We start from the raw sequence: 18,931 nt of genomic DNA, 5'->3' as shown, positions 1-18,931 counted from the left end.
TTACACAGATATACATAAATACACATTTCTGATATGCATATTCATTTTGATATCATGCTATGTCTCTGTAAAGGACTCTTCCTATTGGATGAGGGCACACAGGGATTTGAAAACACACACAACACAGCTGAACAGTTGGAAGAATCCCTATTGATCTGCATGTACATTAAACCCCACAAATCTTTCGGTTTTGGATATCATACAAAGACACAGCCGTGGTTTGCAAACCATAAATATACAGCAGCTGCATCTCAATAAACACACTGAAGAATATGGTACAGTAAAATCATGTAGATTGCAATCATTTCTTGCCCAGCAGCAAAAATGAAACCAAATAAAAATAATATTTTCCCGATTCAAATGGAAAATATATTTGTATATCTTTATATATGTATTTATAGTTTTATGTACACATTCTCAGGAGCACAACTATGAGAAAGAAAAATAAATATTACAGCACAAGTGGAAAAAAATATAAACAACAGACCTATATGTAAAATTTCCTAATAAGGCAATTAACGTAAAAGCTAAACTGTACAAAATATTGCTGCTATGGTCTTCATCTGATGAACAACAGCAAACTGATTACAACTGGCCACTGCACGTCATGAGAACAAACCGATTCTTATTTTACAACACCTGACATTGATGTAACCTCCCTTACACACAAACACACGTAAAAAGGTACCAACGAACCGAAGAAACTGCCTGTAGTTAGTTTAAAAAACCCAAAAACCTCCAAATCTTTAAGTCTTTAAGATGTCAGCCACAGAGAGACTACAGTAAACACTAAATGTACAATGACTGTGATTGATGTCACAGACACATGTGCACACACACACAAACACACAATCCTAAAATAAATACTGTCCAAATATCAGCATGTGTGAGCAGAGACTCTTATCTAAGAACTCGAAAATATGACTTCTGGATAATGTGACGAGTGTTTATTTGGCCTCTACCACTAGTTCGTCTTCAGGTCCTTTTAATGAGTGCAAACAACGTTCAACCCATTCACAAACTGCTGTGTCTCACCAAGCCAACACGCACTGCGTTCACTGGAATATACAGGTAACAGCTACGATATCGACCGCAAACACTACAACTGGTGCTCTACATCTACAAACATTGGAAAGATTCCCCGATTTCTTGATGTGAGGAGGTGATGTAGAAAAAGATATGCCGATTCTACTGTTACAAATGATCCCTGTGCGTCGGTCCGAAAGCAGGGCAACACTGGAAGACATTGTGTAGACATGAAAATTACTCTAATGACAATGTCTGCTGCCTTAGTGTTGTAATTGACGCCTTCTATTTTGAAGGCAAGAGTCATCACCCTCAGCTATTGGAATAACATGTGGTGTAGTGGAAAACAACACTGAATTAGACAACACATGAAAAAGAGAACAAAATACCGCAAAATACCGCAGTGAAGAAAATGAGCAAAACAAAAAGTCTTTGGATGCAAATAGATTTAAAAAAAAAATGAGTGAAAAGTACCAGTCGTGAATATTACAATCAAATACAAACAGACAAATAAATAAAAGTTCGCAGTAGTAAAAACAGCTGAAGAAAAGTTTAGAAATGAAAATATAACAACAGGACTTAAGTTTTAATAATGCTGTAGGTGAATATGTTTTTGCTTTTTTTTAAAGTTAAACTGCATATTTTCACTACTTTAAAGGATGACAGAGATATCTGGATGTTCTGCTTTGATTGGCTTAAAGTGGTTTTCACTGTAACTCCTGTACTGCGAGCACAGAGCCGTCCAACATCACGGGATACAGAAGAGTAATCCACTGACTCAGGGGGAAAAAAAAGAAAGAAAAAGCTCTATTTATCCGAGTTATGTTAGGCTATGGTGGCTGCCTAGTAAGACGTACTTTGCACACTTGGTTTTGCAAAAATCTTTTAGCATCAAACTGTTCTGAATTTTGTGATGATGACCTCTGGTAAGATTATCATGGAAAAGCAGACACAGCTAATTAACTTCAACAGCAGCGGCATAGTGGAAATGGGCACCATACTGGCAGCAATTACAACCACTGAGCTGGAGATTTCCTTCGAACTGGTTGGAAACACAGCAGCCAGTGCAGTCACAGGATGACTGATATGTTCCAGTCTAAGGTAATTGCACTGGAGATAATTTTGAGATTAACGAGTTTAATTTCATTTTTCTTCAAATTAGGTTTCCTTACTGGGAGAAACCACTTTATATGCTCCTAGTTCTGGATGTGCCATTCATTTTCTTTATTGAGAACCGAAGGCAGTGTAGCATTAATATAGCTTCATTAAAGCCTCGCTACAAAAGATGAACAGTTGCTTAAAAATGGAAAACTTTAATACTTTAAAACTTACAGGTACATTTCTATAAGGAGCATCCACTCAATTTAGCATTTTTTTAACCCGTATTTGTGTCATGGATCAATGTTTTAATGAGCTTCTTGTGGTTTTGTTTGATCACAGAACCCAGGAGATGTCTGCTGGCTAGTATGTGTGACCGCTTTGCAACATAAAGGATATCACGAATAAAAATGACTTTCAGAGATTCGTCGGGAAAGAGTCGGTTGGAGGGCTGTGTTAGTGTGAAACAGAACAAAAAGTAGGTTATCGTGCTCTTTTGGGTGTGTCAAACATACAAGACTACATACAGCCTTATGCGCACTATGTCACATATACAATTATTTATTAAACTGATGTAATAAATTTCATTTGTCAAAGGGTGAAAGGCAGGGATGGTTGCAAACCAGTGATATCATCACTGTCAGGGTTTTTTCTCCCTCTGGTACTCTGGTACAGTCACTTTTTCCTCTCAGTGTGTTTCTGTATGCATGTTTTTAAATCCTGGTTCAGACAGAGATCGCGCTGCTGCCACTGAGGTCTGGACTTCAGACTGATGAGTCCTCTCCGCTGAGACGTTCACTCCTGTCTGCCAGAAAACAGGATTTACTGTGGGAGACAGACAGACTGAGTTAATGCATTCAGAAGAGTGAAAATGTTTCATTTCCCCCCTGGGTGTACAGCCTGTAAACTCTCATTAATTATTTGGAAATGATAAATAAACACCGAGCCATCAAATCAAAGTGCAGCTACAGATGAAAAGCAAACAGGAAGCCAGGACAGTGAGCTCAGGCAGAGTTCCTTAACAGCAGGTAAAGGCAGGTATAAAAAAAATAAAAAAATATTTTTTACAGGCTACGGCCGTCTGATTAGTTTGATTTTCCAGCAATAATCCCACATATAGTAAATATTTCTTGTATCTTCTAGAAACCACACTTTTTTTACCTGGACTGTCTAAACAATCCCAATCAAACTATGAACACTTTCTACTCTTTAGCTCATGTTCCTCACCAGCTGACGTACAACTTTGTACGTGATGTTTTTTTGTTAGTTTGTTTGTTTACCAATGACATAACCTTTCTGGATTATTATAATTATGACCGGTTGGTGACTGGCTGCTGGAAGGTGAAATCTGCAGCGAAGAGGATACTGAAAACCTCCTTGTGATTGCTGTGGTTGGTAGTAGATTGCCATGGTTGCCCATAGTTTGCATAGGAGACGCTCACTTGCATGTAAATTGTGAAGCTGAACACGAGTGAAATTTGAAAAAACGAGAAACGGAGAACGTTCGCCTTCAGTTTAAAAATTGTTTCATATTGCTACAAACAAAATGCTTCCAAATGTGCAACTTTGACAACAAACAGTCTCCATTTCCGTCTTGCATCGGACCTTTCGCAGTTTCACGACCACTCGGCGAGCAGTTGGCGACTGTTTTCACACATGCCGGCGTCTTCGCTGCAAACTACAGGTGATTTCTGGAATCTGCTAATGATCAACGCAATCACACAGTTTTCAGTGCAACACCTTATTTCACTTAGTGCTAGCAACCTTCAGCAACCCCTCATCAACTGATTGGGGATAAACATTTTTGGCAGACTGTTAAACTGAATTGAACTGAGCTGAATTTTCCCTAGCGACTGCTTGTTGCCAGGGATTCGCTGACTGGTCTTTAGGCTCTAGGTATGACTGAGGCTTTATATGCAGCTGATGGGGTCAAAATCTGTCATTCGAGCATTGCTGCTCTTCATTAGACAATGATGCTGCATTTTCAGTCACATGACTCTAGTCACATGATGATGTCACACTGATGGAGTGTAATTGGCCAAATTATACTGACATCTTACGTTTACAATAAGAAAGTGGAGCTCTGTGTTGTATGAGCTGTTGATTTTTGTTTTCTGCCTTTTTTTAAAAATAGTAGATTTGTTTATGTTTTGTCTTTTTTTTGGGGGGGGGGGCTACTTAGTAAAGAAAGGTCTAGCGTGAGAAGCAGATGGAAAAACAAAATGAGTTGGGAAAAAAAACAGATTAATGTCGCTTTTGCATTAAAGCGACATTAACAAAGTAGACTGGCTCACAAACACCTCGTAAAGTTAACAAACCCAAACTAAAGTGACCTAAACGCCATTCTGACTTTAAATTTGCATAAGTTTGAGTGACTTATTTGTCTAATTTACATAACTGTTAAATTCGGTAGTATTTAAATATAAACTTAAACCAGAAAATAAACTCGTTCCTCATAAACTCAAAAGAACTCATCACATTGCCTCCGACTGACTGAATAACTAGAAACCGGGTTTTGATGTTCAATAAATTGCAACTTGTCAGGTTAGTCTAAACGGCTTAAGCAGAATGAGCCATGGCGCTCTGGTGACACATGAGCCGATGGATGTGTGTGTTAAAGTCTGAGCAGCTTGTTGTTGGAGGGACGCGGGATGGCTGGTCGTGGACTAAATGATCACAGAGGCAGTCGATGACCATTTCCACCCATTTGTCAATGAACAATGAATGCTGTAATGTAGGAGTGGGTTTCTGGACGCAGACCAAGCGTACTCTTGAAATAGTAATGGACTTTGGGACCTGAGAAGCTTTGCCTACATTTACTGTAGCAGCTTCGTGCAGAGTGTAGCGTTACAGCTCATCCTTCCCTAAGAACAAACCCAAACATGGTCCCGAACAAATTTCATTCCACTTCTGGGGGAAACTTTCTGTGCTTCATATTTTAGTCCGATGCATCTCACTTACTGTCTCTCTTTCCCAATCCCCATCTGGCAGGGCCTTAGACTCTGAGCCATAGTGTAGCGGAGAGTACACCCAGGTCCTGTCCTCTGGAGGCTGTTTTTACACACCCACCACAGCAGAGGGGGCCAGAGGGACAGAGGAAAGGCCAGAGGCAAAGAGACAAGCAGCAGGGGCAGGCAGGAGAGAAAGACACAGGAGATCACAGGAGAAAAGACAAGACAGGAAATGAAAATTAGGGATGCATTAAGGAGGAATGTTGTTGAGACATACTGGAGAGTGTGAACGTTGAAAGTGTTTGGAAGGATGTGTTCATCCTGGCTGAATTGAACATGATGTTAATATCTTATACAAAAACAAACCAAAAAAAATGCTGTAAACATGTAAATATAAAGATGAACCTCAGTGATGTGTGCCTGAATCACATGTCTTGGTGTTTTGTAACATTTGGACTAAGTCCTGGGGAGCAAAGCAAGGGATGAGCTGCTAAATCATCCAAGCGGGAAGTATGAGGAGCGAGAAGGAAGGAGATGGGAATGGCGAGCGGGGGGTAGCCAGGATGCCGGGACATTCAGACACAGACACAGAAAGCATCCTCGTCAAAGAAAAGCAAGGGAACAAGATGTCTTTTTCCCCTTTTCCAACAAGCAAACATGTCTTTTGTTTTATGTGTTGTTGTTGTTCGTTTGAACTCAGTGTTGTTTAGAGTCTCTAAAAAGTCTCGCCATTATCATTCTCGGGGTACCAGCCCTTTAAGATAGGGAAGCCGCTGCAACACGGCAACAGGTAACAGGGATGGAGGTGGATGTCACACACTCACACGCTTGCACATGTATATTTACACACACACAAAGCTCAGCACATTGCAATAAACACACTAACTACACAGGTGCAAAGAGAAATAAAGCAAGCTGTCAGTGAGTGAGGAAACAAATACTCAAAAGAAGATGAATATAAAAGAAACTGTCAAATAAGAAGCTTCCTGTCACTTTTTTAACCTGCTGTGAACAGGTTTTGTTCTTTAGTTTCAACATGATCACAAAACAACATAATCAGTTGATAAATCACAACAATCCAAAAAACCTTGTTTCCTCTCAACACTGCAATCAAATATAGCCTAACAACGGGAACAGCTACTGTTACAAGGCCACTGCTGTCTAACTTATATCTCACTTACTGGCTGACCAGACTGGCATTTCCTCCTTTGTCGGAAAGGAGAGACCACCCAGGTCCTCCCATCAGGAAACTGACAACAGCAGAGGTACATGACAGATGGACAAACAAAGACAGATGAAAAGCTGAAAATAGGGTGGAGGGGGACACGGGGCGAGGAGGGAAACTCAAAATAAAACACTGACGATAAAAAAAGGAAGCATGCTGGGGTGAAAATGGAAAAGGCGCGGATACACTGGATAAGTCGATGGTCACAGCTAGATTCACGTGTTTGGCTGCCGCCTCTGTTTTCATTTCCCGCTTGCATACAACAACACCATCTCGCCACTTTCATTATGGCTTCTGAAGAAAATCACAATAATGAGAACATGTGAAATAAGAGAGAGCGCATGGAGGGAGTAAACAAAGGATGTGAGGTGGAAAGGGAATGGCAAAAAACTGAACGTTTGAGCGAAGAGGTGTAACGGGTTAATGGGGTGGACATGAGAGGCAACAGAAATGAGAGTGAGCAAAAGAAGAGAAACAAACATATGATGTGAGTACGGATGTGAATCATAAAAACTAAACTCCCAATCAATCTCTTCTTTTCAGTCTCGCAGCTGTGCTGTTTTTTAATGGGGAACTACACAAGCTTAAATGCTGACAAATCTTCAAAATTCAGACATATACTTAATTTCCATCTCTGGAAAATCTACAATTTAAAACCATTAAATTGTTCCAGCAGCTTGATAGACTATTAAACAGAGTCTTGGGATGATAAACTGGGTTTTTATGCATCACAATTCGCTCCTCCTTGCAGAAATGATGGAACAAATCTCACAAGCACTGAAATCTAATTCATATTGATTTTCTCGAGTAAAAACCGTTCCCATAATTTGGTCGTGTTAAAATAAGCAAACCAAAATGTGCAGAAAATCAGATTAATGAGATATTTTTATAGGAGTGATGTAAACGGATATTTTCTGTAGTCCCAACAGACCTGAGTGTGATCTTGATCTATCTAAAGCAAAGCCATGCCTTCCCTTGAAGGACCTTGAAAAGCTCATTCGTGCTTTTATCACTTCCAAATTGGACTACTGTAATTCTCTCTACTCGGGCCTCCCATATTCTTCTAGTCACCGGCTCCAGTTAGTTCAAAATCCAGCTGCGCGTCTCTTAACTGACACTAGAAATTATGATCACACCAGTTTTAGCCAACTTGCACTGTATCAATTTACCTTTAAAATTCTAAACAATTTGGCTCCCAGCTATCTATGTGAACTCCTCCATTTGTATATTCCTAATAGAGGACATAGATCTTCCAATCAAATGCACCTGACGCAACCAAGGTCTCATCTGAGGTCCTGAGGTGATCGGGCCTTTGCTATCGTAGCACCCAGACTCTGGAATAACCTCCCTCCTTATATTCCGTCCTCGGAGTCCATCCAGTCTTTTAAATTGCATCTTAAAACTTATTATTTTGTCTGGCTTTTGATTCAAACTAGTTTGTTATTTCGTGGCTAGTTATGCTGTTTACCCATATTGTTTCCTGCCCTCCTTTTAACTGTTTTTTATTCTGTCTTATGCTATTGCTCTGACCGACCGTGAAGCACTTTGGTCAACTTTGTTGTATTATTATTCAATAATAATAATAATTATTATGCTATAGAAATAAATTTTGATTTCATTTGATTTCATTTTAGACATTAGGCATTTAAACACTGCTCCAGATTGTAGCATGTTAATAATTTCATTTGAAACTTCTGAGAAATAATTTCCGAAACACGTGTCTTGCTCTTCATGTGTGAATGAACCGGAGCAGCACCTGAAGTGTTTAAGATTGGAACAAGCCTTTTGGGCAATCATGCAGAAATCCTATTTATTCTTCAGAGCGAGAGGAGAGCACAAAAAGACGAAAGGCTAAACTGAGTATTGTGGTACAAATCCAGTCTAAACACACTTGTCCGTACTCCTTTTATACTGTAGTTTGTGTTGTTGGCATTTCATCAGCAGCTAATAGAACAACAAGCTCTTTGCCACTCCATGAAGTCCCTTCTAAGCGCTCTGCCTGTGGCATGCTTCTTTGTAGTTACACTTCAGGATGTGTGTAGTGTCACTTTTTGTCACGCAGTGCTACAGACCCCCTGCTGCTGTGCACAGAGAGAGGATCTCCTGCTTTTGAAGCTTGTAATGGGCGTCAGCCACAGCCGGGTAGATGAGAAGGCTGTTAAATTACTGAGGGAGCTCACAGACTAACCTGTTGGTCATTAAAGTTTCTCAAAGCCACATTAGAAGGTGTTTAATTCCTGACAGGCCAAGTGAGAACGTTTCTATCTGTAACTGTGATCACTAGCTCTGCTCTCCTTCACCCGATGCTCATACATTCATTTATAGCTACGCTTTTGGGTAGACTGCTAGCACAATACTATCTGACAGTACTGAGACTGAGCAGATGAAAATGGGGGAAAAAAAAGCTTTAAATGTTATTTAGAAAAATCCTGTGAGTGTGTGTGTGTGTCTGAAGGTTGGCTCGAGATCATTTGAGACGGGAGCAACAAAGTGAAGGTATACATCACTCTAATATCACTCAGCAAACACTCCAAACCAAAGCGCACACCTGTGTTTAAAGAAAACATTTTGGGAAATATGCCTCTTGCTAAGAGGTAGATGAGACGAGTAACTCGACTCTCACATCTAAACACTAATCTACCTGCCAACAGACTAAGCTGAGCATTAAAAACAGGATAACAGATATCAGTCTTATAACTTGCCTCCAGCAAGAAAGCAAAATGTTTCCCAAAACATTTCGATTAGCTGAAAGCACCACACACTGCAAACAAGAGCTGCGCACACTCTTTTTCCCGTACCAGCCTGATCCTCCGCTCCTTTCCTGTAGTCTACGTGTTAGCGCATCTGTAGGACAGCGTCAAACAATTCAGTCTATTCAGTTAAGATACACCGACTCTGACGTGATGATGTGATGGCTAAAAAAACAAAGCCAAACTAAAAGATTAGAGAAGTGATGAAAGCTGCTGCTTTGTGTTTGCTGCACATGTCCGAGGGTATGTTTGTACTTACAAAGTAGATATCTGTGATTGGCACATCGTCGTCGTCATCAACCGAAGCCTGACTGGTGCACCCTGAACCGGACACCTGGCTGGCCCTGTCTGCTTCCACTGCCACCGCCTCCTTTGGGCTGTATGTGGCTTCTTCGGGTGGCCCCGGGGAGGAGGAAGCAGCTAGGGCAGATGATGATGCAGAGGAGGCAGCCTCAGGTGCTGACAAAGAGCCTGAAGGTTCTGCTGCGGCACCGTCTAGAGCGTCTGTGCCGGCTACTTCCTGAACGTCACTGTGGAAAAACGAATGTTGTATTGTTAGAAAATGAATGCAGGGAGAGGGTCTCCAATTGGCAGCATTAAATTAGCTGTTAATAGTTCTTTTATATGTATGCAGACAAGCACAATTGGATTACTTTGATTCAAGAAGAGCGTAACTATGTGGTCAAAGTGCAGCACACAGTTTCAGGTATTTATAAAAATGTTGCATCCTGTTCAATTCACCTCACTTTATGTATTAATGTATTTTAACAAGAGCAGAAACAAATCTGCCTGCACATCCACCTACACACAGACCCACAGCCGTTAAGAGCCATTAATTGGGTCACTTGCCATAAGCCACTTTTCAGCAGCAGGGCAGAAGAGTGGGACCAAGCTATTAGAGAAAATTCAACAGCTGTGCGTATATGTGCGGTGGGGGTGTTTGTGGTTTAGATGCTTAAGCTTAAAGATTTGCCAGCTGGCTGTGTGCTGCCACAATCCTTTATTGTTCCTGGCCAGATCATCGACTATTAGGAAGGATTTAGGCACATCCACATTGCTTTCTCAGCTTCTGTGTTTGAGTTTAGCTCCACCAGAGGAAAAGCCCGGCAGCAGGCCAAGCAAGCAAAAAAAGGAGACTTGGCATCTCCAAGTGAAGAACTGAATGGCTGAACAAACGAGGGGAGACGGGATGATTGTTGCCATGCAAAAAGATGCTCCCTTACTCAGTTCGTCTCAGCCCATTTCACCCCACCTCTTTCTTTTTATTTATTTATTTATTTTTTACACAAAATGTTTCACTACACAGTTTTTTCTGCCTGCCTTCTTCACAAATTGCTCCTTATATTTATCTTTTCTTTTCATCTTCTAATTAAATATACAATTTCTCCACTTCATGTCGGCCTCCTCACCTCCATCCAACCCATTTCCAAAGCTGCAGGTGTGTTAGAAGCAGCTTCTCAGAGGAGCGTTGAGGCAGTTAATCCATTCGCCTATCACTGTCTCGGCTGCTCTCGCCACCCCTTCCTTCCTCCCCACCAGCTCTTTCCAGACCCCCAGGCCTTATGTCTAGCCACTGCCTTCTCACCATCAAACCCAATTATTCAGTTGGCTTCCCTCGGCAACCGCACCCCAATCTCCACTGACCTGACTCCAGGAAAACTCCACCGTGTTTACATTACGTCTGTTTAAGTCTGTAAAAATGAAAGTTATTTAGTTTTTGTTTTCAAAATCCAGAGCGGCATAAAGTGTTGCTCTAACTCTCTTTGTTTCACCTTGAAATTAAAACTAACATGCAATCCAATCTAGTTAATCAGAAACATTTTAAAATATACAAAGTGTGGGATAATCGCAGCTTTATGGGCGGTAGCCTCAGGCGTGAAAGCTTCCCGACCCACTACCCTACTTTTTCTGATCGTTTCCCCCATGTTTGGGTTTTTTGGATTTAGTGTCTGCACCATGTTCCCATTTAAAAAAACAGGAGATAAACACTCCTTATGTATGCATGTGGGCACTCTCTCATAACCTAATTACTATAGATGCATGCCCCTAAATTCACCTGCAGCATTTATTTCCCCATAACAAGAGAACCCTGACCTCATGAACAAATGGGTTAAGCTGCTTTCAATGTTTCTCTGTGTTCCACTGTGTGTGTGTGTTTGTGTGTGTGTGAGACAGGTGAGGTGTGTTTACCTAACAGCTGGCTAAGTCCTGCTGAGACACAGGCAGCAGGTTATTTATAGTATGGTGTCAAACTGAGTCATATTGCGGTAATAGAGGAGCCTCGTTCTAGCTCTTTCTGTATTTGGGTCACATGTATGATAAGAGCTGCCTCTTTCTTTCACGTCTTTCTGTCGTTTACAGTGAAAAGGACAGAGGCTGTGACTTTGTTTCTTTTATTCATAATGGTCTGTTTTGTGCATGGTGGAAAATATTCATCATTAAGCATTTTGTGGGACTAATATGGCAACATGCCAGGTGGCAGCTGTATTACATCGTTTTTATCTATTTTAAATGAGGATATTTTTAAAAGTATACAAATACTTAGTCCGTTTACAGGTACTGAGAAACGCTTGCTTAAAGAATAAACTTTAGACCAAAGCATTGGTTCGTGCCGCCCCCTAACTCTGGGTGAGGCCAACAGATAGAATAAAGATGGGAACCATGAAATAATGAACCCCAAGCTGCACTAGTTTGCATGTGTCCATGGGAAAGACACTGAACTCTAAATGAACCCCAATGCATCCATTAATGTGTGTATGTGATGGATAAACCAGTGTGGATACCACGTTCATGATGCAAACCTCCCGTTCCACCACATCAAAATATGTTTACTGTGGAGACTATTTGAGTACAGTACATGTTCTTTTTTTGCTTGTTTTCTCTCAACAGGTGATAAAGATGATTTTTGTGACACGATGCTTGAAGCAGCCATCAGAGGATGGTCACATTGTGGTCATAAAGAGATGGACACGGTCAGCAAGAATGCAAAAGTAGACTTTGGTATATAAACGATGCTCAGTTAGTACTAAGCACCCCTTCTTTTGGACCATTCTCTGCAAACCTTAGAGATGTTTGTGTGGGAAAGTCCCAGCACCAACAACCATGCCATGTTCAGAGTCACGTAAATCACATTTTTGCTCCTTTCCCCTTTAGCACGTCTGTGGTGTAAAACGTGCCACCAAAAGTTCCTCCAAAGGTTCCTGGTATCTATCGAAAAATCTTAAACATGTTTTGCAGCTGGCTGACCAACGATGTAAAAGTCGATGTTGGCACAGGTTTAGGATATTTAATTAAACTCAGTGTTATGTGAATACACAGGTTACAAGTGTGTTTCTGATGTTTTGTTCTTGTAAATCAACTGACAAGAAGCGCATTCGTCTCTCCAACATCAGATTTTAAGTCTAAGTTTGAGGATGACTTGTGTTTACATAGTGTTTATCCTTGTGTTGTTTGAGTACCTGATTTCAGGTGAGGGCTGAGGAACAGAGATGGTGGGCTCACTGTCGTGTCTCTTCAGCTCCACCTCCACTGTGATGGTCTGCTGATCCTCCTCACGCACACGCAGCTCCTCCTGGGTCCTGAAAACACAAGCAGCCTCATATAAAAAGAAAAACACGCAGAGGAAATGAAACGCCAAAACACACACACGAGGAGGAAAAACGGGCCTAGTCATAAACACACTGACATCAGATTTTCTCTGCCACCCACCCACCACACCCAGGAGTGTTTAATGCTATGAAAACATTTGTGAAACAAGCTAATACATTTTGTGACTCTGGACTCAGACTCACCTCCCATCATGGCTAAGCGACTGGGTGTGCCTCCTGAAGACAGAGGAAACACAGTCAGTAAGAGCAACATGCTTTAAGGCTCACACTGGTGAATTCTGACAACACAACTTTAAGCTTAAGTTTAAGAAATAAGAGTTTGGAAATAAAACCAGTTATATTTCAGACTAAAGCATAACAAAGCCATTAATTACAGTGTTAACTGTCCCATATATGAACTTTAATATTTATAAGCTCATGTATAATTAAAAGGGCAGTGAACAGATGGATTCCCTGTGACCATCTAATATATAAATGTTTTAAAAGATGTGTGTGTGTGTTAGTACCTGTAGCGGGGGTGTTCGGCCGTGTCAGAGGGAGATCTCTCAGGAATGGACAAAGAGGTGGTGGAGGAGAGTGTAGTGGCAATTGATGCGGTAGTGGCCTCCTCGAATGATGGAGGAGTACATGGAAGAAGATCTGGTCTCCCTGGTGGACAGACACAGGTACAGTCATTACAGTTTATCTTGGAGAGAGCTGGCACCTGTCAGCAATCTTTTTTTTTTTTGGCATTTTCCTCCTTGGATGCCTCCTGGGCGAGGTGTTCTGAGCATGTTCTACTGTGAGGAGGCCCCAGGGCAAAGACAGGACACGCTGGAGAAATTATATCTGTCAGCCAGCCTGGGAATACCTCAGTGTTCCCCCGGATGAGTCGAAGGTTTTTTTCGGGGAGAGTGAAGTTTGGGTTTCTCTGTTAGGCTACTGCCCCCGCAACCCAGCCACATATACATGGTAGAGAAAGGATGGATGGATGGAATATGCTGTTGTAAAACTATATACCGTGTTCCATCTTTGTTAATTTTATCATAACACACAGCATGCAGTGTATTTACCCTCGTCCTCCAGCGTTGGGAAGCTGTGAGCTCCTCTCAGGTCGTAGATATTCTCGTCTCTCTCAGAGGTCAGCTGGCTGGCTGACCAAGCTGCACCAGGACCACCACACTTGGGCACCGTCAAGGACACACGACCCTTCTTTGACGGAGAGGACTTCAAAGCTGAGGAATAATTTACAATAAGGCTTTTATTTACAGTAATGAACCTGTGTGTTGTGTAGTTTGGGGTATTTAGCTTACAGTATACACAGCCTTTAAGTGACAGTTTTTATGATCTCTCTCTCTCTCTCTGTATCTATCTATCCATCTATGTATGAAGTCTGAAATTAATTTTTACTTTTTAAAGACCTTTTCGGGAACTTGTTCTGTGTTTGTTTTTAGTGACCATTATATTGTTTCTTTATTTTCCCTTTTAATTCCTGAGAAAATCACTTTAGGTTAGGAATTTGTTTGGGTTTAGCAGAAACAGGAAATTGGGATTTCAAGCAAACATCGCGACTACATACACCATTTCTGAACATATATAAATGAATGTAAACTCTTATAAAACATGGAACACTATGAAAACACATATTTCAGTGGGGTAGATTCTCGTTGGATATCTATACTGATAGGCACTGGGTTATGTTGCCACAGAATGATGTGACATTCTATGATGGGAATGAAAATTACCAACCTACACAGGGCTGAATTCAAAGACATCGCAAAAATCAAAGTGAAAAAAATGATGCAGTCCATTTTGGTGAAATTTCATAGCAGCAACTCAGAATGGTGCTCATTAGTTTGTATAGACCTCAAGTGCTTGAATGCATGCCTGACAGTGTTAGAGTACGGTCCTGCGGAGGTGACGGATGGTGTCCACGGAGATCTCCTTGGATCTCATGGATCATGGCTCTCCCTCCATGGACATGCCTCCCCAGACCATCACTGACCCACCACCAAACAGGGCGTCCCGAACAGGCAGTTTAACATTCTCCACGGCTTCTGCAGACCCTTTCACATCTATCACATGTGCTCAGGGTGAACCTGCTCTCATCTGTGAAAATCACAGGACACCAGAGGTGGACCTGCCAATTCTGCCAATCAGGCTGCACACTGCCAGGCAGTGAGCACAGGGCTCTCAGGCCCAAGAGTCAGAAACGGTCAGAAAAGACTAGGGGGGCATAAAATGTCAGGGGTGTCCACCTGTAAAACCATTCCCGTTTTGGGGGTCGTCTCATTGTTACCCCTCCCGTATGCCTGCTTTTAATTTTATTAGCACCAAAGCAGCTAGAACTGATTAACAACCCCCTCTGCTTAAATCTAACCTTAGCTAACCAAGGCTGAAAATCTCATGCACATACCCTGTGTACTCTTTACAAAATGCTTAAAAGCAGTGCAAATAAAAGCAAATAGCGATCCAACAGATCTATTTTCCTAAAATGATATGAACTAAAAAATCTTTCAGCTGCTGTATCTGATTTTTCTATCAAGACTCGACACTGAAAGCAACAAAACCCTGGTGTGTGGCTCTCTCCTTCTCTCTACCTATGGCAACTTCTTAAATGAAACTCACAGGAGCTCTTCTTGAAAACTGTGGTGCTCATGAACTTCAAGAATCTGTCGGCATAGAATCCTGGCCGGTGGACCGATACAGTGTCCTGAGGGAGAGACAGAGAGATTAATGAGACAAATGGTGCATGAATAAAATGATCAAACTGGTGCTCGCAGTAGATTAAAACTGTCTGTGTTCTTCAGTGACCCATTTCAGTAATTCTTCTCTCTGGGCCAAACCACACGAGTGAACAACACCTGCTACAGACACGCAGAAACACAGTCAGACGAGGCTACAGACCCAACTCTTCATTATTTATGTTTCAGCAGACGGAGATAAGACAACACCAGCAGACTGACAGATGACACTTGGTGTTTGGTTTGAGACAGAGGACAGTAGGGGCGGCGGAAGCAATGAAGAGAGAGAATCTCAGTTATTAGCTTTTTTTGTTTCAGCATCACTGTTGCTCAATATGTAATGTTGCGTGTGGCTCGGAGGTCGTGCTGAGGATCCATTGTCGTCAGCAACAGTGACGAACAGGACGCTGTTTGCTCTCCCACACGTCTCGCTTGTCAGGGTGTTTCGGAGTGGGAGCTTGGAGTAAAGAAAGGAGGCGGGGAGATTCATGGGACTGATCTTCTGTTTTGTGCTGTAAATCTTTCTGTATCAGATTCCCTGTAAAATCAGACTTGGCAGAACAAAATATAAAATACTGTGTGTAGGCAGCTGCTGATCTTAATGGCTCTGTTTATGGAAATAACGCTACTTAAATGAATGTGGTTGCAATTTGCTAATAATAAAGTGTTTCTACGGCATTACAGTTTTAAGGCCCACATGTTTTTCAGAATGAGCAACAGACAGTGTTTTCCTCAGAGTTACGTTGTTTTAGTAGTGGTAGTGGAGGAGAGATATACCTATGGTTTTATAAATAAATTAGTAAATAACACTTTACATACAATAAACAACAGATTAATGTTGAAATTACGGAGCTATTGAACTTTTAAAATATGAGTGGACTGAAGATGTAACTCCATGGTGTCGTTCTTGGGATGTGTGCTAAAGGCTAAGATATACCCGGATGGCCTGCATAAGTGAACTCTGGAGTATATGTGGGATAATCTATCATGAGCACAGGACAAAGGACAAAACTACAAGTCAGCTACACAGTACAGGAGCTTCTCAGCTGTGGAAACCCATGCCATGAAGCTCCCTGATTGATTGATTGATTGGTAATTTATTTCAACATGTGAACAATATACAAGTACATTTAGAAAAGAAATAAGAGAGAAAAAAAATACTATACAATTTTTGTGCTGATGTTAATGCCAGAGGAGGCTTGAAGCTCTGTATTGACTCAATGTTATCGAATCAGCAGAATGTTTGAGACTTCTATGCACAAAAGAGCTTTTGTCCATTTAGCACCCTTGACTTGGAATGAACTGCAGAACTGGAAAATAACTGAATTAATTTGATTTCATTTAGTGCTTTTAAAGCAAAACTAAGAGTCCCTGAGGCCAAGTCCATAACAAGCAACAGTTTCAATTAGATTGTTTGTCATTTTAACTGAATTTTATTTAATTCTATCTTTATTTTATTTGATTTTTCATTTCTTTTTTCACGTGTGTTGTTGCTGCCTGTGTTTAATTGAGTAACTGTGAGAGACTTGCTGCTGCCTATCTTGGCCAGGTCTCCCTTGAAACAGGTTTTTAATCTCAATAGGATCCTCCTGGTTAAATAAAGGTTAAATAAATAAAAGAAAAAGAAAAAACTTCACCACTCTGTGACACTGCCCTGTAACTTTATAGGGTTAGTCTGGGATAGGTGTGGATTTACAGGTTTAGCCATGTGGATGGAGAAATAATGAGTCAGGCAGGTAAGCTGACAGAAAATTGACATTTTGTGCCAATAAACCCTCTTACAATGTCGAAGCTCAGGAAAGAAACCCAAAAGCTAAAACCTCACCCCATCATGAACCAAAGCCTTCCACGTGTGTTCCAGTTTCTTGATTAACCTGCAAAAACAAAGTTGGCATGGCAAACATGAATAAACCTAATGAACTTAAAGGTGTTTTAGTACAAAACACTGTGGCAGTAGTGTACAGCATGTACACATTATTTATGTCAGCATCATACAGACGTTTGGCTGATTTCTAAGATGATCACCTGTAAGACTGCAAGATGTCGATGATTCCGATGAAGAGAAGAAGCCTTTCTCCTTTTCCGCTAACGGCGGGGATACCGCCCATCCTAAAAGGAGAAGAGAAGTAAAGCTAAAATGAAATGTGGCAGGTTTGGGTGCCATTAATCTCCAGCCATCAGCTTCTCCACAGAGTTTATTTGATTTATTTTTCTCTTTCTTATCATCATTAGTCAGCTTTAGGATGTGTTCTTTGTGAGTAAAACAACATTTAATGTCAAACTACAACACTTATTCAAAATAAATGTATCTAGATTTAAAGCCGTACGACTCATGGTTGGGTTTAACTGAACAGAAATGTGAACCCCAGCTGTGGAGAGGATGACAGCATCGGGTCTGGTTCATCTTTGCAGTCTTCTGCTATTCCTACAGCTCATTCAGGTAACTGCAGGCATCCAGGCATTCACCTTTGACTAAATAATCCCATAAGTGCTTCTCTGCAATGTGAATACACTCATACCCTGTACCTTCAGTGCCTTTTAAACTTGTGACAGAGAATCTGATTTAATGAGATTTCAGAGTCAGATGATGTTTCTACCAGAAATTTGGCTTATGAGAATAAGCCTATAAAGGCAGGAAATGTTGGTTTCTTTCTACTTAAATCTAAGACTATAGAGTATTAGGGTACTTTAATGAATACTCCGATTTGTTAAGGCTAACTGCATCTTAGCAAGTCAGCAGGGTTTTAGTCTCTGCTGAACCTTTAATCTACACTGAACTCAACATTCGGACTTCTGACACAAAACCGCTGATTGCTTTACGGGCAAGATCTGAAGTTTGCATTTTCTTCAATTTCTTTTGAATTTCTCTGAAGTTGTGTATATTAAGCTCTAAGAGGCAGCACCAAAAAATGCAATTATCTTTTCAGGCTGAAAGCAGTTGAAATTGAAGCACTGAAATGGTTTACATTTAATTTGAAGGAACTAAAGTGTCGCATCAAGTGTGAGCATTAAAAGGGAACAAAGAGCTGAAGAGAGAGAAGAAGCGTAACTACTGAAAGCAGAATAACTTTAGGAGGGAGAGTAAGAGATAAAGGTAGATGAATAAGTTCTAACATTGTTATTTATCCTTCAGGTTGTTAGCTCGTATAAATGCGGGAAGTCGGAGACATGCACTCCCAAAAGCCTCTGCTGTTCTCCTCTCTGGCCAAACTCACGTGTCGTCTGTGTCAATAGACCCTCCGCAGGCAGCTCCCCCCTGGATGGACTCCATGGCTGTGGAGTACAGAGCCTTCTGCTGGGCCACGGGCCTTTTCTCATCGCTGTCACCCTGGGAGCCTTCCATCTGCCTCTCCCTCTCCGCTTGGTCGATGTTGTGGACCCCAAGCAGCAGGCTGTAGTCCATGATCTTAAAGCTTTCCAGCACCTGAGCACAGGACAGGCAAAGATAGTTGTCAGTGTGCAGTACCTATGAGACACGCAGCTTCTAAATCCTGACTGAAAGCTTTTATTTTTTATTATTTTAACATGTCCCCAAGAGGGATATAAAACC

General features: G+C 41.2%; 1 protein-coding gene across 1 annotated transcript in view; it reads right to left on the bottom strand.

Annotated features, from left to right (window-relative positions):
- Nucleotides 1–4,683: 4,683 nt before the first annotated feature.
- The window catches only part of pip5k1ca (phosphatidylinositol-4-phosphate 5-kinase, type I, gamma a), a 48,381-nt gene continuing 34,133 nt past the window's right edge, over nt 4,684–18,931 (bottom strand). Inside the window, exons 8-19 of the mRNA XM_085347853.1 lie at nt 18,597–18,805; nt 17,407–17,490; nt 17,207–17,255; nt 15,266–15,350; nt 13,711–13,872; nt 13,165–13,306; nt 12,842–12,874; nt 12,509–12,628; nt 9,310–9,580; nt 6,257–6,325; nt 5,086–5,175; nt 4,684–4,872 (exon numbers count right to left, since the gene is read on the bottom strand). Of these exons, the coding sequence (XP_085203979.1) occupies nt 4,684–4,872; nt 5,086–5,175; nt 6,257–6,325; nt 9,310–9,580; nt 12,509–12,628; nt 12,842–12,874; nt 13,165–13,306; nt 13,711–13,872; nt 15,266–15,350; nt 17,207–17,255; nt 17,407–17,490; nt 18,597–18,805 (1,503 nt within the window). The remainder of the gene's footprint in view (nt 4,873–5,085; nt 5,176–6,256; nt 6,326–9,309; nt 9,581–12,508; nt 12,629–12,841; nt 12,875–13,164; nt 13,307–13,710; nt 13,873–15,265; nt 15,351–17,206; nt 17,256–17,406; nt 17,491–18,596; nt 18,806–18,931) is intronic.

The sequence above is a fragment of the Diplotaxodon limnothrissa genome, linkage group LG23 (genome assembly GCF_057381915.1).
Source record: "Diplotaxodon limnothrissa isolate DT_005_m linkage group LG23, D_limnothrissa_male_GT1.1, whole genome shotgun sequence".
Lineage (NCBI taxonomy): Eukaryota > Metazoa > Chordata > Actinopteri > Cichliformes > Cichlidae > Diplotaxodon > Diplotaxodon limnothrissa.
The sequence above is the reverse complement of the archived record's forward strand: the minus strand, read 5'-3'. Positions and strand labels throughout refer to the sequence as shown.